General features: G+C 40.2%; 1 protein-coding gene across 2 annotated transcripts in view; it reads left to right on the top strand.

The window, feature by feature from the left end:
• The window catches only part of APC7 (tetratricopeptide repeat (TPR)-containing protein), a 55,241-nt gene that overhangs the window by 13,447 nt on the left and 20,162 nt on the right, over positions 1–21,632 (top strand). For both annotated transcript variants that reach the window (XM_010245259.3, XM_088900049.1), the window contains 4 exons: positions 16,705–16,820; positions 19,481–19,565; positions 20,125–20,184; positions 20,821–20,866. In XM_010245259.3, coding sequence (XP_010243561.1) covers positions 16,705–16,820; positions 19,481–19,565; positions 20,125–20,184; positions 20,821–20,866 — 307 coding nt within the window. The remainder of the gene's footprint in view (positions 1–16,704; positions 16,821–19,480; positions 19,566–20,124; positions 20,185–20,820; positions 20,867–21,632) is intronic.

Raw genomic sequence — 21,632 nt, 5'->3', positions numbered from 1 at the left:
AAAAGGGGGTTCCTTGTTGGATTCGGCTAGGCTAGGGTAATCCAACTTAAACTCAAACTCCTAATTACCTACTCGTAAAGGTAACACAACTCTTACTTAAGATAAGATAAGATAAGGATAAGGGATAAGGGATAAGGAATGGTGAAGCTGGCGGCGAGTTGGTGAGCATAGCTGATGTGGTAAGATAAGTGTGGACCCACCTTGATGAGCTGTCATGTGGGCCCCGCCCTACTATTGCTATCGGGCGGTGTGCGCGTCTCGCAGTGCTGCTGCTGCGAGGTGCGTGCTGCGTGCTGCCAGGCGGTGCGTGCTGCGTGCTGCCAGGCGGTGCGTGCTGCGCGCTGTTAGGCGGTGCCTGCTGCTGTGCGTGCTGCGCGCTGCCAGGCGGTGCGTCCATAACTATTAATAGTTGTAACAGTAGCCTATAGGGATATTAAGTTTAATGAAAAACAAAAAAGAAACAATATTCCTTTTGTAGGATTGTGTCAGATTCTTTTTGAGAAGCCAATAGCCACTCGCTATAATGATAAATGTTTAGAAAACCAGACCAGACCGTGACCTGGGCACTGGCTTGTTTGGTCATATCAACCAAAACTAATAAAAACCCAGTTGACCAGATCGGTCCAACTGGAGAATCGATTAACCAATGAAACGGGGTCCTAGTTTTGTATAACTGGCTGGTTTTTTATCATGTTTATTTTTCCTTATGTGCAAACTTCTCGAGGCCATAACTTGATGCCTTTTCCGGGTCAATGCCTGGTCCAGTTCTCTGAACATTGATAATGATCCAATATACCTATGATTAATTAACCAAACTCATTTAGACTTGTATGGTCTAATTTATACTTTCATCCTTCAACCAAAAGAAATTCGAATCTAATTCATACTTGTATGATCTAATTCATACTTTCATCCCTCAACTTTTGGAGTCCTGTGATGGAGAAATGCGAGAAGAAACTATCGACTTGGAAAAAGTGTTATCTCTCCAAAGGGGGTAGGCTTACTCTCTTAAAGGCCTCCTTATCAAATCTGCCGGTCTACTATCTCTCTGTCTTCCAGATTCCGACCAAAGTCAGAAATCAGATTGAGAAGCTTCAAAGGAATTTTCTTTGGGAAGGTGGTGGAGATAAGAGAAACCATTTAGTCAGCTAGAAACAAGTATGTAGACCAAAAGAGGAAAGCAGTTTGGGTATTGGACAGCTTAAAGAGAAAAATTCTTCTCTCCTAGGCAAATGGCTTTGGAGATTTCTGAAAGAACCTAATGCTCTTTGGACTGCTGTCATCTCAAGTAAATATGGACGAAATACAAACGGGTGGGGTTGCAATCTCCATTTGAACATGATAAAGGCCACCAATCATTGGAAAGGTATATGTTCCATTCAAACTTATTTCTTTCCTTTTATAAGGTATAAAATGGGAAATGGGTCTAAAATTAAATTCTGGAAAGATCTTTGGTGGGGGGAATCTACCTTGGAAGCCTCTTTCCCTAGGCTGTTTAACCTCACCCTTGACCAAGAAGCCTCTATTTCTGCTTGCCTCCCAAACCAATCTGTTGAGAATTCTTTAAACCTCCACCTCAAAAGACCCCTAAGGGACTCGAAGATCTTTGATTTAATAGCCTTAATCCAAACCCTCAAAGATGCCTATATATCCCCCTCTCATTCCGACACCCGAATATGGACCCTTCACCCAAATGGTGAATTATTTTCTTGTTAGACAGTGTATGCCCTTAGCTCTAATCAGAATGGTGTACCTTATGACATTTAATGTAAATGAATAAAGTGAAAGAATGGTAGGATCCATCTAATGGACGCCACAAAGGTTGGGGAATGGGTGGGCGAATTTCAAAAATTTTCCTACCTTCTCCCAATTGGGAATCATATTCCCTAAATTTAGAATACAATATTCAAGGATCCTACTTGAACCATAATCAAACCAGATCTGTACCAAAAGACAAATGGGAGGAATATACCTGATCCGGAGAAGCAGTATCTCCCAAAGTTGGTGTTCACGCCCAAAGAATGCACCAAGAACCGTTCCTGCTGAAGATGACACAGCTGTGGATGGAACAGAACCAGCAGGGTGCGTCCTACACACTGGATCCTTCACAAGAATCCTCTGGAAACACTAAACACTGAATCTTTTTAGTCTTTGTTGCAAGACTAATGTCAAGAACAGATTTCTTGACTTTCTTTTTCTGCAAAGATCAAATCTTGGAAGGGTAGATGGCGGCGGCAGGAGGAGAACTCCAAGAGCGAAAAAGGGCTGAACTGCTTCTTCTTCTTTTTCTGGAGTATGAATGAGATCCTATCTCAAATCGCAGGAGATATCCTATATCTCTTCAAAAGGTGGTTCAAAATCTGATGATTTCTCTCTCTTAGGGTTTCTCCTCCTTTCTTCTTGATTAAGAAACCTCCTAATGAGGAGTTATCCCAATCCAAATCAGTATTTGGATAGGGGATTATCTTAATCCTATCTGCAGATAAAGTTAGCTTACTCCTGATCTTATCAGGAGGTTACCAGATTCAAATCTAATTTGAATTTGGTCTCCAAGAGTGGATAAGGCTAAAGGCCCAATCCTTTTACTAACATTAATCTTAGATTCGCCCCATGGATGGGTGATCATATCAACCCACCTCGAAATGGGCTTTCGGCCCATTAAGTGTTCAGTGTCTAAATGCTTTCCAATCTACTGCCCAGTTGGGCTTCTTTGTATGGCGTGGGACCCAAGCATTGATCTACACACCAGCCACATGGGTTCGGCCCAGCCTTTAATACAAGGCCCAGCTGAATTCACTGAAAAAACTCAATGAACCCCTTGAGTCCATCACATGGACCCTATGGGCCCAACACTTACATTAAGTGGTCCCTGGGCCAAGCCATCTTATAAAAACCCAGGGACTGTGGGCAGGTGCAAGATTAGCCCATCAGGTATTATCCTAAATGGTCTTACACTTAACCTCTCAGCCCTTAATGATCAAGCGCTACCCGACAAGAGAGGACCTCTCCCTCGGCTGCAAGGAACAGTGCCGCACTCTCCTCTCATATGGATCCCGGGAATTAAAACCATTTGCAAACATTTTGAAACCGTACATATATATAAATATATTAATTTTGCAAAACAAAATTCCAACGATTGAAATCAACTGCCGATAGTTTGGTTTCCATCAGAGAGAGTGCATTCCCGATCATTACCCTTTGTCCGACAAAGTGGCTGATTCTGTCACAATGATTACCCACTCAGATGAATTCTCAAACTGCCCCAACATACCCAGGTTTTGATCCCCATCTAAGGATCTCACTGATTGGTATATCAAAGACAACCTGATCCGACACCTAGTGAAGTGTCATAATCGAGTCTAGGGGTCAGGTGTAACTTTCCAATTTTGCCCATCTGTCTCCAAGGTCCAGGGCAAAACTGGAAATCTGGTCCGGTTCAAGGATTCAAGTAATCCCATACTGCATGTGCCTCGGGTCTTACCCTGGTGGCTGAGATAGGCCATCCCAACACTTGGTGGCACACCGGTATCAGCCTTGGTAGGATAAATCTCCCTAGACTTATTCAACGGCTGTGAACATTTAAAACTAGCACGAATCTCTATAAAAGTCCAGTTTTAGGGTTTTGCACAGAATTAAACCAAACAACATGAATCAAACATGCACTTTATTTATTTCCACTAAATAACAAAAGTACATCAAATCGGATTGAAGCTAAGGGCATACAAAACTGTCTAACATAAAGTACATATTTGATTCATGTTATTGTGGTGTGTTTCTGTATAATACCCTTAAACTGGACACATATGAGACTTGTGTTAGTTTAGAATCTTCACAGCCATTTGATAGATCTGGGGAGATTTATCCTGCCAAGGCTAACACTGATGTGCTGCCAAGTTGGTTGGGGTTGCTTGTCTCAGGTGCCAGGGTGAGACCCGAGGTACATGCAGTGTAGGTTTACTTGAAACCTTGAGCCGGATCAGAAATCCAGTATTGCCCTGGACCTTGAAGATAGATGGGCAAAATTAGAATGTTACACTTGACCCCTAGACTCGATTATGATACTTTACTAGGTGTCGGATTGGGCTGTCTTTGATATGCCAATCAGTTAGATCCTTAGAGGGGGTCAAAACCTGGGTATGTTGGGACAATCCGAGAATTCATCTGAGTGGGTGATCATAGTGACAGGATCAGCACCTTTGTCGGACAAAGGCAATGATCGAGGATGCACTCTCTCTGATGGAAACCAAAACTTCTGACAGCCGATTTCAATTGTTGAAATTTGTTTTCGCAAAATATATTTATATAAAGATATACATATATATTACAGTTTCGAAATGTTTGTAAAATGTTTTAATTCTCGGGATCTATGTGAGTAGAGAGTGCAACATTGTTCCTTGCAGTCGAGGGAGAGGTCTTCTCTTGTCGGACAATATTTGATCATTATGGGCTGAGAGGTTAAATGTAAGACCATTGAGCAGTAGTTTGGAAGGTTAGTGAGCACATGAACTTAATGGGCCTAAAGCCCAATTCGAACTGGTTTAATTAGATTAATTAAAGAGGGGCGGATCTGGGATTTGGATCAGCAGATAGGATAAGGGATTATCCTTATCCACTCAGAGAGTCCATATCTAAATACAGATTTGGATTTAGAAACTCCTAATAAGATTAGGAGGGCTGATCTAATCTGCAGATAAGATAAGGGCTTATCCTTATCTCTTGAAGAGAGTCCTGATCTAAATACAGATTTGGATTAGGAAACTCCTAATGAGATTATGAGCTCTCTTTAAGGCTATAAAAGGAGGAGGGCGAACCTCCAGACACACAACATTAGATCACAGAAAGAGAGAAGACAACTACAGTAAGACTGTGCCATCTTCTGCTCTTGCACCCTCCTCCTACTGTCGCCATCGCCAGTTCGTTCTCCACTATAGGAGCGATCAAGAAGGGTTCTTGATATCAATTTTCAGGGAAAAACTGATATGAAGTCGTGCTCACATACCCTCCATCGAATTCTTGCTAAAGGATTCGGTTCTTGTGAAGAACCACCTGCTGATTCTGCTCCACCCTACACTGTGTCATCTTTAGTGGGAGCAGTCTTTGGAGTTTTCCTTGGGCGTGAACACCTTCGTTGGGAGTTACTGCTACTCCGTATCAGGTATATCCCTCTCCTACCTTTTGGTTTCAGATCTGGTCCGGTTTAGGTTCAAGATTGATCATTGAAAATGCAAATTTTCTAAAACAGGGAATGTGATTTCTACATGGGAGAGAGAGAAATTTTTTGAAATTTCGCCCTACCTGCATGCAGGGTTTGGCTATCCATATGATGGATCTCTCATCCCTTTACTTCTAAGTCTATGTTTAAGGCTTTGATTGCTGAAGATCAGTATACCTCTTTTCCTTACAAGAAAATTTGGTGCAGCCACATCCCCACAAGAATTTGCTTCTTTGCATGGGAAGCTTGTTTTCAGAAAGTTTATACTTGTGATATTCTACATAAAAAACTTTTGGGAAGATGCTCCATTTCTCCTCATGTTTGTATTTTATGTCTCAGCGAGGGTGAATATGCAGATCACATTCTTCTTCATTGCAGCTTCACTCAAAGGATATGGTCCCACTTCTTGAATATGGAAGGGTACAGCTGGGCTCTTCCAAAACATATTATGGACAACTTGAATCAATGGCAATCAGTGCCTCATGCAGTAATGTGGGGCGTTTGGGATGAAAGAAACATATGTCTCTTTGACAATAAAAGCAGAACCTTGGAGGAGTTAATCTCAGATATTACCTATCTTTGCATCCTTTGGTCGGTGAATTCAGCTCTATTTAAAGGACTTTCAGCCAATGATATTATTAGAGATATTCACCCCTTTCTGTTTTTGCCTCATCCCCAGCAAACTCCCTTAAGGCATCCCATATCCATCAGTGAATGTGTGATAACCCTTAATTTTGACGGTTGTGCCTTAGGCAATCCGGGCCTTGCAGGTATTGGTGGTACAGTAAGGGATGAAAGGGGTAATATCTGCTGGACTTTTAGTGGTCCAATCGGTTGGGCCGACTCCACAAAGGCTGAAGTAATGGCTGCTCTCACCAGAATCAGGATAATAAAGAATTTGGGAATTCAGAATTTGATCATTGCAGGTGATTCAGCAAATACGATAAAATGGTTAAGAGACAAAAAAGGGGGCCCTTGGAGACTGTATCACTATCTGACTGAAGCTTGGGATTCTTTGGATGGTTTGAATGTTAACTTAGTTTGGTTCTTAGGGAACACAATCATACTGCAGATGGCCTAACTGAACTTGGTGTGTATTTGGAGCATCTGTATAGCGACAAGCTTCCTTCTTTGTAACTTGTAGGGGTTCCCCCCTGCTTTGTATATCTCCTCTTGTCCCCCCCCCCTTCTCAATAAATTCTGGTTAAATTTTCTCAAAAAAACCAAAAGAAATTCGAATCTCTTTCTCCTTCTCTCTGAATTCTCAAATAGCCAGAAATTTCACCTAGAGGATGTTTAAAATTAATTGTCATGAAACCTAACTGAAAAGGATGTTGATGGCCTTGCTAGACTCTTGATTTCTTTAATAGATGGATCATCTATTAAATGAAGTGGCATTAACAGATTAGATGCATTGTTTCATATTTTTTTGTTTGGGTGCTTAAGGCATCTGTTGGATATGATCAATCGGTAGTTTTTCACTCCAACATTGATGGATTATAGTCATTGGTCTCTTAAGCAATACCCAACTCCTCAAATAGTGACTTCAGCCATAGGATTTCAGCCACACCATTAGCCATAGATCTATATTCAACTTCAACACTAGAACGAGAAACAACACTTTGTTTCTTACTCCTCCAGGAGACAAGGTTACCTCCTACAAAAGCACAATATCTAGAGGTAGATCTTCTATCATCAACACTCCCAGCCCAATCGGCATCTGTATAAACCTCTATCTTCATGTGATCATTATTCTTGAATAATATACCTCTACCTGGACACCTCTTCAAGTATGCTAATATCCTTTCAACTACAAGGAGGTGAATAGTTTTAGGAGAGTGCATATACTGACTGACAACGCTGACTGCATAACTGATGTCTAGTCGTGTGAGACAAAGATAGAGGAGTTTTCCAACTAACCGTTGGAACATAGCTTTATACTCAAGTGGCTTTTCACCCTCTGCACTGATCTTGTGATTCTGTTCAATAGGTGTATCTGCAGGCTTAACACCCAACTTTCCAGTTTCTTCCAATAGATCTAGAACATACTTTTTTTGAGAAACAAAAATCCCATGTTTAGATCTAGCTACCTCAATACCCAAGAAGTATCGTAGCTCTCCTAGATCTTTCACCTCAAAGTCTTGAAGAAGGAGTTGTTTAAGAGACTCAATCTCATTGTTATCATTCCTTGTCACTAGAATATCATCCACATATACAGCAAGCAAAGTCAAGGAAGAGTCCACTCTTTTAATGAACAATGTATGGTCTGACTGGGCCTGTACATAGCCGAAATTTTTCAAGGGCTTGTCTGAATCTATCAAACCAAGCTCTGGGGGATTGCTTTAGTCCATACAAGGCTTTATTCAACCGGAAAACCTTTTATCCTGTCTCTGCATCATAAAATCCAGGAGGTAACTACATGTAGACTTCTTCTTGTAAGTCTCCATTGAGGAAGGCATTTTTAACATCCATCTGGAACAAGGGCCAAGAGTAACTGGCTGCAAGGGATAATAAAACTCTAATAGTGGTCATCTTTGCTACTGGAGAAAAAGTCTCCAAGTAGTCTATACCATAAGTCTGAGTAAATCCCTTTGCAACTAACCGGGCCTTATACCTTTCAATAGAACCATCAACATTATGTTTCACAGTAATTACCCATATACATCCAACCGGTTTCTTCCCTTTAGGCTGGTCAACTAGCTCCCAAGTATTATTCCTCAGAAGAGCATCCATTTCACCCTTCATTACATCTTTCCACTCAGGAACTAACAAGGCTTCTTGCACTGTTCTAGGGATAGGAACATCAACAATGGACGCGAGAAAGGACCTGTAAGAGGGGGATAGATGATCATAGGACAAGAATTGGGAAATGCAGTGAGCTGTGGATGTGGTGCAACGCCGTTTGCCTTTACGGACTGCAATGAGGAGGTCAAGGTCATCCAAATGAGGTAAGGGTGCAACAGTGGAAGGTATCTCCGTGGGACTTGGATCTAATAGAGGGACTGTGGTACCTGGATCTGGATCCGCAGAAGGAACTGGGGCTGGCCTGGACTGCCGATGACCGAAATCAACCTGCCTCCACCGCCTGTGATAGACTTTCAAATCCTTGACACCTCTGACAACCCTCCCCATTACATCCCTCATCACTCAATGGAATAGGTAAAGGAACTTCTGATGAGTTAACCCCACTCTCACTACTCTCTCCCTGAGGAGAAACCCTAGGATACATCCTCAAAGAAAGTAACATCTATAGAGATAAATCTTCTCTCAGAAGTAGGTTCATAGCAGCAATAACCCTTTTGAGTTTGTGTATAACTGAGAAAAATACATTTGGAGGCCTTAGGATCAAATTTGAAACGATGAGGTCCAAGAATCTGAACAAAGCAAGTGCAACCAAAAGTTTTAAGGGGAACAGTAAACAATTCTTTATCGGGGTATAGAAGGGTAAATGGAGGCTTCATGTCAAGAACCTGTGAAGGAATTCAATTAATGAGATACACTGCTGTAAGAATAGCATCTCCCCAGAAATGAATAGGCACATTGGAGTTAAATATAATGCTTCTAGCCACCTCCAATATGCGTCTATTCTTCCTCCTAGCAACCCCATTCTGCTGTGGTGTATAAGGACAAGTACTCTGGTGAATAATCCCATGATCAAGCAAATAAGAGGCTAATGAGTTAGTAAAGTATTCTTTCGTATTATCAGATCTGAAGATTTTGATTTTGACCCCAAATTTTGTTAAAATCATCTGATGAAAGATCTGGGTCAAAGTAGGAACCTCATCTAGAAAACGCATAAGGTAAACCCAAGAAAAACGGTTATAGTTATCAACAAACAAGAAATATCTGTACCCCCCCATAGCAGTGATGTGGTATGGGCCCCAAACATTGGTATGCACAATACCAAAAGAATTACTACTTCTTTTATTGCTCATTGAATAAGTTGTTTTGCTAGCTCACAACTCTCACATCTCAAATTGGACATTTGAATAGACTCAAATAAATTTGGAAACAAACTCTTCAAAGACCGAAAGAATAAATGACCCAACCGATTATGCCAAAGTATAACCTGACTAACAGACTGAGAAACAAAAGACTTCTTATCTTTGCTATATTCCCAATGAGAACTCTCTCCAAGCAGATAGATCCCATTCGTCTCACAGCCAATCCCAATCACTTTCCTTGTCTCCAAGTCTTGAAAAACACAGCGGTCAGGGAAAAAAGTTACTGAACAATTATAATCTTTTGTAATGCTACTGACTGAAAGCAAGTTAGTATTAAGCTTAGGAACATGCAGAACTGAAGATAAGCAAATGGTATTAGACAACTTGATGTCTTCCTTGCTAGAAATGGGAACAAGGGAACCATCAGTAATGGACACTTTATCTCTGCCAGAAGATAAGTGATAGGTAGTGAACAATGATGGCAAGAAAGTCATTTGGTCAGATGCACCTGAGTCTATTACCCAACAATGTTCAGTGTTACCTGGAGCTGAAGCATGATAAGCTGAGGCCTGAGTACCTAAATGAGCAAAAGCTGATGTAGGAGGAGTTGATGGCGGCTTAGATGATTGAGTTGAATTGTCAACTTCCTTTTCCAACCGAGTCAGGGCAGCCCGGAGAGCAGCTAGGGTGTCTAGAGGTGTGCCTTTTGTGCCTGATGAGGATGCACAAGCAGTATTAAAAGCCATATTAGCATTACCCTTTTTGTTCCTAAGTTTTGCTGGAACTAGATGAGGGTGCAACTTCCAACATGTATCTTTAGTATGCTTAGGTTTCTTGCAATGTTCACACACTAGATCCCGCTTGTCTTCCTTCTTTATATCCTTCTCTGTATCACCCCCAGACTTAGGTTTAATTGCTGCCAAGGCTGGTGGGAAGGGCTGATGCTGCATCATAACTTTTCTCCTAGCCTCTTCACTATGCACCAAGGAGTAGGCTTGAGATAAGGTCACATTGTCCCTTGTTAGTAGTTGCTATCTCACAATATCATAGTCGGGATTCAGACCAGCTAGGAACTCAAAAACCCTATTAGTTTCAACTTGCTTTCTATGAGTCTGTGCATCCTTTTGACTTTCCCACTCAAGTGTTTCTAGGTGGTCAATTTCATGCCACAGAGATTTCAAGGTAGAGAAGTAAACCGAGATTGGTTTCTTTCTTTGCTTAAGGTTGTTAACCTCACACTTCATGTCATAAGCCCTAGCAACATTAAGGGGTTGGGAGTAAGTCTCTTTCACGACATCCCAGGTTTCCTTGGCTGTTTTTGCCCACAAATAGTTCCGGCTGATATGTGGCTGCATAGAGTTGCACAACCATGTCATAACCAAATAGTTCTCCTTAACCCATTTGGTATAAGTTTGCTCCTCCTTAGTTGGTTCTTTCACATCTCTCAACAAGTAGCTCAGTTTTCCTTTACCTCCAATGGCCATCATGGCCGATTGAGCCCATTCTAAATAGTTTGATCCATCAAACTTCACAGTTGTAATCTGAAAGGCATTCTCAGACATGTTACCGGAATTGCTAGTTCCAAAAACACCTTCCTCCTGATTCTTGAACTCCATTCTTGATCAAGAATTAATAAAAAAAATTTTTAATTACTCTAATAGAAAAACAGCACCCAAACAATTGATAACAGCCGGCCTAGGTCTTCCAAAGAACAAAGAAAACAGAATTCTGAATGAAACCAGTTCAAATTTTAATCTTAAACCAACAACAGTTCTGAATTTTAGGGTTTTTTCTCAAAACCCTAAAAGAAAAAACATAGATTTTACTACCACACCTCTCAGAATAAACCAAGATGATTTTTTTTAAGTTATTCTCAAGAAAAAGCTTACTTTATGAAAGAAAATCTCTGGCCACCACCTTTTGTCTGATGCAAAATCCTAACCTTGAGGATCCAAAGCCTTTTCTGATTCTTCCTGACTATTGGAACTCTCCCAGCCTTCTATAATCCTCTTAATAGAAGCCGCACACTACCAGTAACCTCCAAGAATGAGCTGATCCTCCTTCTTTGTTGAAAAACATCTAAACCTAGGAGATTCTCATGTAGTCAATCTAATTAGACTAACATAAGAGCTCCTAGGTCGTCTTTGATACCAAGTAGTCGATCAAGACTACAACCAGTTTTGAATTCAAAGGAAAAAAAGAATGAAGTAATTGCAGAAGAGAAGAAGAAGAGAGGAGAGAAGAGAAGAAGCACATGAAGAGATTTTGGAAAGAGAGGGTTGGTCTTGACATCAGCCGACCCACTCTTAATATTTATATATGTTGACTAATTGTAAAAGGGCTGAATTGCCCTTATTGCTTACATGGCACATAAACTAATAATAAACCTGAAATAACTACCAACTAACACTGACATAACTAACAGAAATATGCTGCCATACGAACACAGTGGGGACCACATCAGTGTTCTCTACATTGTTGAACTCTTGGTTGGAAGCTATTCTTTCTCTTATTGGTTTTCTAGAGTTTTCTGGTCATGTGCATGCATCACACTTGCCTTGTGCTAATTGAAATGAAAAAAAAATGGAATGGATGCTGCAAAGAATTATGCATGGCTGTGGAATCCTCAAAACACTAGGATAACAAAATATCTCCAATTTGAAGATAAAAGAATCAAACATTTGTATGTTGTTAAAACTTGATATGAAAATTTTTAAGTAAGTTCTTATGCTGATATGGACAAAGGTTCATTTTGGAGAACCTGGGTTCTTTTTTGAGGCCTAGATAGTTAAATACATGGAACTTTGTTCATCATCTGAAAAATTTGAACCATTTTAGGTTATGTTTGGATAAGCTTTTTCAAAGTATTTTTGTGCTTTGATAGCGAAGTAACAGATTCGTAGTTTGGTTAAGCGTGATTTCGAAGTAGATTCCTTGAGAGCAAAAGCAAATCTGCAACAAACAGCACAAAATCATTCTGGATTACTTCGTGCTTTGGCTATGCATTTTGGGCCAAATATGCATTTCACAAAACGTAGCAAGGTGCAAACATCTGTGGCCTTACCACATGTGATATAAACGCAATAAAGTGCACACATGGCAAAATATATGCCATGTTTAATACCCATAAATATAGGACACATGGAAAAATATGTGCCATGTGGCAAAACTTGAGACACATGGCGAAATATATGTCATGTGGAAATATTTGTGACACATGGCAAAATATATGCCATGTGGCAAAGTTTGTGACATGGAAGAAATATGCCATATAAAATAATTTGTGATGCATGGAAAAATATATGCCATATGACAAACATTGTGATACATGTAAAAATATATGCCAAATTTGATGTCCATAAATGTGGCAAAATATATGCCATGTTGTTACGGTCTGACACAGGCTTAGCCTTGCTTACGCTTGGCAGGCTTACGTTAGTGTTATGGGCCCGGGCGTAGGATCTCGTCACGGGTCGGTCCACGGGGAGAACCTCTAGTTTCCCCTTGCCCCTCCCTTTGCGTGCTGACCCTATCATGGCAACCTAAGGGGTGATTTGTCTAAGAGATCACCCTAACTCTCTTTTACTCTTCTCTTTGACTGAAATTTTGGATGCCTTTATTCAATAATAGTGGCTCTTTAAATAGGAGATTACAAGAGTCCTGCTCTTAGGGAGACTCCTTGCTGAATAGGGAGACCTCCAACTCTATCTTGATAAGATAAGACTGATAAGATAAGATAAGTCTCTCTTAATCCTAATCTAATAAGATAAGATAATCTAATCTACTAACTTAATAAGATAAGAATAACAAGAGAGTCTAATCTAATATGCTGAATGGATAAGACTGTTGCTGCCGAATTGGATAGGATGAGAACACCGGATCATTGCTGTTGTTGTTCCCAATACGCGTCCACATCAGTTAGGGACATCACCGTCATTTTCGCCTGTAAGCTTTTTGGGAGAATTGATGTTATCTTCAGGCAGACCACCAAAAGCTTAACGTACTCTTTGAGGAGGGGTGGTCGACCTCCTTGGGTGCCTAACCTTGGCACTCCTAGACCTTCATCCCTTGCGGGGCGGCCCTGGTTAATGGCTAGCATGGCTACCAGGGTTCCTCATGGGTGCACATTTGCTCATGGGGACAGTTTTGGACCGGCACTGCGCTGCCGACACTCAAGGGAAGGCTTGGCATGCGGGCCTGGCTCAAGCATGACCCTTCACCACACCAACCCCTTGCCCAAGTTGAGTGAGCTACCTCGTTGCCTCTAGCGCACGGGTGTGTTCCGGCCCAAGCGGTTGCCTATCAACATGGCACACAGGTGCCTGTCATCATTGGCATACAGGAGACCCCTCACATCGGTGCCTAGTCACCTCATCGGCGCACAGTCGCCTTGCATTATGGTTGTCCCCCTTTAGCACGTAAGCGGCGCTTCCCATGGACTGGTCTGAGCCAGGAGAGTGCCCCGGCCATTGGACTTGAGGTCATGATCCAGTGCTGCTGACTTTGGTGGAGCCATCCCATCGGGCAACTCCTAGCCTCTAAGCGCATAAAGGCTTGTCCTGGCCTACCTTGGCTTGGACGCCGCACGGGTTTCTTCCGCTGTAGAACTACCCCCGTGACAGTTGGTATCAGAGCAAGTTGGCCAATTGCTGCCGCAATTGGTTTTCAACAGATTAGCCCAGAGCCAGTTGAAGCGGTCATCACGACAAGTAGCAACATTGTGGGGTGCGGTCCCTAGGCATTTCCACCCAGGATCGAGTAGAATTCAGATCAGGCCTAGCAAGAGGCCATTCATTGTTTGTGTCCCCATTCCAATGATCCTAAAACAGCTTCCCTTGCGGGGGCAGACGCATTGGTTGTTGTCCTCATGCGGGGGCAGACGCGTGAGCCTTGTTAGGAATGCGGGTACACTGGCCGTTGGAGCATGGCGGCCCTACACCGGCAAAGTATCAGGTGGACATGCTCAGTTTTCAGGCAAAACACTTGCAGCAGCAGAAGCGCATCACAAGGCGAGTACATGTTCGGCAACATCATGGGTAAAAGTTGCCACCACTCGCACACATAGCGGTCAGATCTCCTTGAGGCAGTAGCACATTGGGGGCCCCCTCGGAGCGAAGATGTAGCCTGAACCTGCGAGGTGAAGCGTAGTTTCGAGGGCCATGAGAGCATAAGCCATGACTAGGTTTGAGTAACCCGCACACAGCGAGGTGAAGACCGCAAGCCAGCATGGTGAAAGGGTGACACCCATCGCCAACAGCAGGAGTAGACCTATCAGCGTGTTCGGTAGCACCACTGAAAAGCTACCAAGAAGACGATTAAGCCTTGATGTAAGATGATACATGGGGCGGATCTCCGCGAAGCACCACACACATTTCTTCGAGGGCCCTTCTTTCACAGTTCAACGGCATAGCCATTGCGCGGTTTGAGTAACCTCAACACTGGGAGGTGAAGTCCAGGTAGGCCGGCATGGTGAAATGGTTCCGTCCCCATAAATGTACACCAACATAGGCAAGACTCGGGCTAGCCAGACGAGCCCTGGAACTAGCAAAGAAGTGGATGGCGCGGGACACAGACGCCCATTCACGAGGAAGACCATTGTCGAGGACGACAATGGATTGAGTGGGGGAGCCTGTTACGGTCTGACACAGGCTTAGCCTTGCCTACGCTTGGCAGGCTTACGTTAGGGACATCACCGTCATTTTCGACTGTAAGATTTTTGGGAGAATTGATGTTATCTTCAGGCAGACCACCAAAAGCTTAACGTACTCTTTGAGGAGGGGTGGTCGACCTCCTTGGGTGCCTAACCTTGGCACTCCTAGACCTTCATCCCTTGCGGGGCGGCCTTGGTTAATGGCTAGCATGGCTACTAGGGTTCCTCATGGGCGCACACTTGCTCATGGGGACAGTGTTGGACCGGCACTGTGTTGCCGACACTCAAGGGGGCTTGGCATGCGGGCCTGGCTCTAGCATGACCCTTCACCACGCCAGCCCCTTGCCCAAGCTGAGTGAGCTACCCCGCTGCCTCTAGCGCACGGGTGTGTTCCGGCCCAAGCGGTTTTCTATCAACATGGCACACAGGTGCCTGTCATCATCGGCATACAGGAGACCCCTCACATCGGTGCCTAGTCACCTCATTGGCGCACAGTCGCCTTGCATTATGGTTGTCCCCCTTTAGCACGTAAGCGGCGCCTCCCATGGACCGGTCTGAGCCAGGAGAGTGCCCCGGCCATTGGACTTGAGGTCATGATCCAGTGCTATTGACTTTGGTGGAGCCATCCCATCGGGCAACTCCTAGCCTCTAAGCGCATAAAGGCTTGTCCTGGCCTACCTTGGCCTAGACGCCGCACGGGTTTCTTCCGCTGTAGAACTACCCCCGTGACAATGTGGCATTAATTTGTGCCACATGGCACAGTGTGGGTCATATGACTTTTTCTTCTTCAAAGAAAAAAATTTCAACAAATAACTGTTGACAACTTCACATGTGGAAGTTATCATGTCACATGTGGTAAAGAAACATGTTGTTACGAAACACTTATTTATGCTTTTACTCTGAAAAGGTTGTTTTGAAAACACTTTTACCAAACTGCAAAAGCACATAGTAAAAACACAAAAAATATGCTTCATGCTTTTATAATTTGAAAAACACAAAAGCAAAAGCCTATCCAAACACAACCTTCATCTGTGTATGTGTATTGGTGTAAGCTTGGATCTGAAGCATCAATTAAAGCAAACCCCACAAAAACGGTGACCTAAATGGATCCAAATGATAACATGCCTACACAATTTAGTTAGAATATAGAATAAGATGCATTTTGAATTAAAGTTGGGTAGTTCTTGTTCTTGTTGATGTTTGTGTGGTGACATCTTATCACCCTCCCAGATTGTACTCTTTTTCCTTTTAATGAATTTTTATTTTACTTTTCAAAAAACAAAGATGCATTTTGAAATAAGTTGACTTGTGGAAATATAGAACAGGGAAAAAAATTTCTTAGCTAAGCTTATATTAATCCATAATTGGGATGTAGATAAAGAAATACATGTGAAGTATGCTGAACTAAGAGGGTGTTTTGCAAGTTTTCCTGTGGGATCTTTTGGCTTTTCAAAGCTCGGAAGACCAATATTTGGTCTTTTACTGTTTGGCAATTAAAAGATGGAAAGGTGAGTGCCTAGGAAGAGTGAAATAGCCGAAAATTGGGAAGCTTCAAATAAAGATTTTGGTCCTTCCGTGCTTAAATTTAGCCTTCTAATTTGTTTCTAACAGCCTGATAGACCAAGAATACAAACAGTCTTGATCTTCAAAGACAAGACCCCCAAAATTTCAGTAGTACGTCTTTTGGTCTGCTGGGTTGCTGAAAAGTCTAATTTGAAAGACTTGCCAAACAGTCTCTAAATCTTTTGTCTGAATATAAGTCTTGGCATGTGTCTTACATCTAAATTTGAAATTGACTCTAACATGGCCAACTTTTGAAAAATGGAATTCTTGTTAAATATGTTAGGTTTCTTTAGTTTCAACTATCAAGTATAAGCTTGTATTGTTTGATATTACAGATGGAGGGTATTCCAAGTAAAGCACGAACTTTGCGGATGAATCTAACAATGGGGAAGCTTTACCGCATTAGTAAACAAAATCGTCCTTCTATTGCTTGTTACAAAGATTGTTTAAGGTCTGTCAAGTTGCATTGCTTAGTGCTACCTTCTCTTAGTTTTAATTAAAATCATAAAATTTTTAAGATTTTTTTTTTCTGTTTAAAGCCATTTTGTGTGCTATGTTTGTTTTATTTCCTCTATTCTAAAGCAATCATAATCCAAAAATCTGTGGTATCAGTCCATACAAATCAGAATAGCGATAAAATTAAGGAAAAATAGCAATAAAACTACTGACGGGTACTATTCATCTGTTCAGAGAACCAAATATAACGGCATAGGCTCCTCCCTAAAACCCAAAAATTTTGAGTTATAACCAAACCATTGTTAAATACTTGGATTGCTAAAGTCTAACCAGAACATTAAAAGCAACAACTTTTTAGGGTTCTGATCCTCACATTAAGAAAAACTAGAAAACTAAAACACCTAATATGTACTGGCATTTATTCAAAAGATTCTACCGACCTGTTCTACAGTCCCTCTAAGTCCTTTAGTCAAAGACCAAAGTTTGAGTTGTTGACAAAAATTTGACTATATATTACCCCTACTGTTGGATCTGTAGATGAAATCTCAGGTTGGTCAAGCTGTCAGATTTGAAAGATACAATCTCTCTTTCAGCTCAATGCATATGTAGACTGAATGACATCAGTCTCTGAATAAAAAATGAACTCCAAATATTTTTCTTTCAATTACAGAATTACTTGATATCAATTGTGTGCCTTTGTAGGAGACAATTTTAAATGTGACAGGAAAATATTCCTTTCTGGAGAGAGAGGATATCAGTAAAGGTATTTAATTGTAGAATATAATGTTAATTAAATCTAAGTAAAATTTAATTCTCCTCATTGTAAACTTTGTCAGCGTGATCACTTGTTAGCACCTCTCTTATTCGTGATGCCTATTGCCTGTGTGGCTTTGTTTAATTTCTACTCTTGACATGGTATCACTCTTAGGGGCTATTATATAATGGTGTATGAGATCCACATCTAGTGAGTTTGTTCTGACCACAACTTGCACTCCAGGAATAAACAAAAAAATGAAGAAAAGTAAGGCATGTTGCTACCGATGCAGCAGACATGACACTAGAAACTGAGGAAGAACTTAAAAACATCAAATGGAAGCTATGGTTTTGTTCTTGAATATCTTTCTTTGTCTTTCTTTGCCATGTTGTTTCTGTTTTAGCTGTGACCAGAATTTTAAATGCATTGAAGAATGTACTTTTGCATCTGCTATGTTGATTATTCAAATGCTCAAAGAATAATGTTTTTTCATTGCCTCAATTTCCTTCAAGAGGGGAGTTACATGATTATTATGTATGTTCTCTTACAGTCTTACATTACATAACTTGTGTAGTTGACCCTCTATTTATGGGAAAACTGAAAAAGGAATCCTCATACAAGAGGAAACTCTATATCAAGAAGTTTACAGAGAGGAAACCTTAAAATTCAGGTTTAATTTCTCAGACTAGGAAAAAAGCTTTCCTTTTTAACATAGTGTATATACAAGATATGGTATCTATGAATACATGTATAAATGGATATTAATCATCTATGACATACACACACATGTATTGATATTTTCTTATACAGAATCTGTTCTAGACCATCAACAGTGCCCATAAGAAGTAATTTGTTGCAAGTTGAAGGGGTTAGAAGGGCTAGGGGAAGTCCAAAAAAGGGCATGAGTAGAAGTAGTGAAATGATTTAAATGCAAAAGTAAAGTAGTGAACTGTATTGATATGTGACAGAAGACTTTATGTATATACACCTATAGTCATTTATGCCATGGGCCTGTACAATGGGAAGGTAATGTGCAGTAGAAAAAATAGGCATCATTTTCTAGTTATGAAGAACAAATGAAAATAAGTAATGAGGGTTAAGTACGCCTGTGAAGTAATTGTGCACAACCACCCATGACTTCAGTCTACCAAACATATGCTGGATCACCCCTTGTTGATAATTGTGTTCCATGGAAGCAACTTGTTTCTTTGAATTAAATGTTTAGTTTTAGAGATTATTAACTTGTTAAATGGGACATGCAATTATTTTCCAATACTAGAGCCACTTTAAGGTTTAGGACATGTTTTTAGAAGAGATTAACATATAAACCACTAGAAACCAATGGAAAGAATTTATTTTGTAAGTCAAGCACAGTAAAAAAAATTATATACAGAAAAAGGAATTTTTTCATACATTTTCTTTAACTTTACCAAGGGTTTAGAAGTTTCCACAGTTCATTCTGGTCCTTGTGTTGTTGTGGTTCCTTAGAACAGTGAAGGAATTGCATTGAAAATGTTGATTTTCCTGCTGCTTTCTTTGTCCACATTGATTTTCCCATCTAAATAATCAATTCCCATGTATTGGTTCTTTTCCTATTTCATAATCAATATTACCTTTTAATTCCTTGAGCTACCTCTATGTGCTATTTGGATTGCATGATCACTTCCATATATAATTATGTTCCATTTTTCATTACCTGATGTTTGTGTAGAAGTCAAAATCATCTTTCTATTGCAATTCTTTTTCCTTGCCATATTTCATCATGACAACAACATTTTATTTTTTGATTAATAAGAAGAATAAATTATTATGAAAGGAACATACATGAAAAAGTATTTTTTTTTTTCAAGTTGACAATAGCATATGTATCATTCACTTTTTTCTTTGCATCCTTTTGGCAGGCATTGCCCTTACATCTTGGAGGCTGTTACAGCTTTAGCTGAATTAGGAGTTTCAGCCAAAGATATTCATTCATTGTTTCCTCAGGTTTGTTGGTGAAATTGTCTTCATCTTGATATTTGGAGTTAAATATTCATTTCTCCAACTTGTTTCGTGAGTGATTTATTTATCTTATTATTTCTGTAAGTTAAATCCTATGTGTTTCAATTACGTTAATATAAAAAATGGAGACCTAAGCTTTTGATTCCCATGGGATGGTTGGATTTTATTAAGTTCGTTGAGAAAATTCACCCAACTACAATCAAATTGGGCAACGATAATATAGTATCAGGTATTTCTATGTTCATTTTAATTCCATATATTTGGAAAGTAAAGGATTTAATTATTCAGTACTTCACTTTTCCTTATGGTATAAGAAAGAAAACCAATCTCAGCTTTTCTAATGCCAAAAATCTTGTGTATATTTTTCAGTTTATGGATATTGCTTTAAGATTTCTTCTCATTGTATGAAAATAGTTTTTTGACTATTTCTTAGGTTGGGATATTTAGTATTGTGAATCTGCCCAGATTCTAGATCCTTCATATCCTAATGCTGAACTTTGAAAGTTGATCAGTATTATTGATGTGTTAAAATTGATAATTCCAGACACCAAATAGAAGCGGGAGACCTCCGTTTGATCATTTTGACTCTAGCCGTTGGTTGCAGGTAAGTACAAAATGAACTCATTGTGATTTTCTCATATTCTCATATAGTAGCCTTAGAGTTGGTGACATTAACTTGACATGTGTATCACTGTATCATATGATTCATGAGTATGTTTTGTCAAAAATCTCTTTAAGATTTAGTGATGTGTACAAAATTTGGGGTTCTTTAGAGAGTAATATAATCATGTTAAGAAGATTGGTTAAGTGTTGGCCAAATAATTTGATATTTTCTATTAGATATATTTTCCCTACTTTCATTTGAGCAGTTCACTCAAGCTGCAAATTAAATGACCAAGTTCTGACTTGCCTCTGGAGTTTGCGAATCATATTTAAATGATCATGAACTTCTGATGCATATGATGGCATGATTTTAATTGGTAACTTGGAAATCATGTATCCAATCTTTTATTAAAGCAGACTTAAGAAAATGGCTTTTAGGTCTCATTACTTGTCTTATGCTGTAGTTAAGTATTAAGAAAAATAATTAAAACGTATAGCCAAGTCACACATAGGCTCATTCAATTTTAGATATGATACAAATTTCACAATTATTTATCAAAAAAGATCACAAAGGTTGATTGATTTTGAGATTAACCTTTTGATTTCTTATTGAATATACCATTCTCTTTTTATGCAGCGGTATGTTGAGGCCCAATGTTGCATTGCTTCAAATGACTACAAAGGTACAATAAGTTATCCTCCAGTTTGGAGGGATAATGCTCTCTCCATAAGTTATTTCTAACTCATCTTTTACTGTTGTGCCTGGCATTGCTATGGCATGTGACTTTAATCAATGGAGGCTAAAAGAAATAAATATGAACAGTTGAAAACACAAAATATATTTGCCCTTTCACTCTTACAATATATATTATTTTTATCTTTCCACTTCCCTAAAAGTATGTCTGAAAGTCCACAGGATGTCTGTTACAATATTCCCATGAGATAATTAGCTTTGAATCCCCTTCCACCTCCACCTGTCTATATCCAATTGTTTTTTCTAATTGAAGAGCCAATGGTTTAGCTTTCAAGGAGTTTTCCATTCCGATTGGCCCTTAAAATAGAGCCATTATCCTGCTTTCAGAGTTTCTGATTACACCTCCTGTTCCTGCCATCCAGATTTCCAAAAGGGCTTCCATCAAAGTTCAGTTTTACTTTGTTGCCTTCTAGAGGTTTCCGATCCATCCTTATTTTGCCTTTTCTCTAGAAGATTGTGCGACCTCAATCATAGTTTTCAAGGCGCCAAGTTGAGGCTTGGATAGAACTGGGCTCATAATCTTTCTTTCAATCGTATTTAAACAAGTTGGGCCCTATGTAGGATCTGATATGGACCCCTTTCTTAACTATCTCAGCAAAAGATGTCTTGCCTGCTCCTTGCAAACTTATTTCAAAATTATTTAAAACACTCTACGAAGAAACTCCTTGGTTTGACCCCTGCTAATCGACCATTCA

Source organism: Nelumbo nucifera, chromosome 3 (genome assembly GCF_055504915.1).
Source record: "Nelumbo nucifera cultivar China Antique chromosome 3, China Antique-T2T, whole genome shotgun sequence".
Taxonomy (NCBI): Eukaryota; Viridiplantae; Streptophyta; class Magnoliopsida; order Proteales; family Nelumbonaceae; genus Nelumbo; species Nelumbo nucifera.
This window is presented reverse-complemented; position numbering and strand designations above follow the sequence as displayed.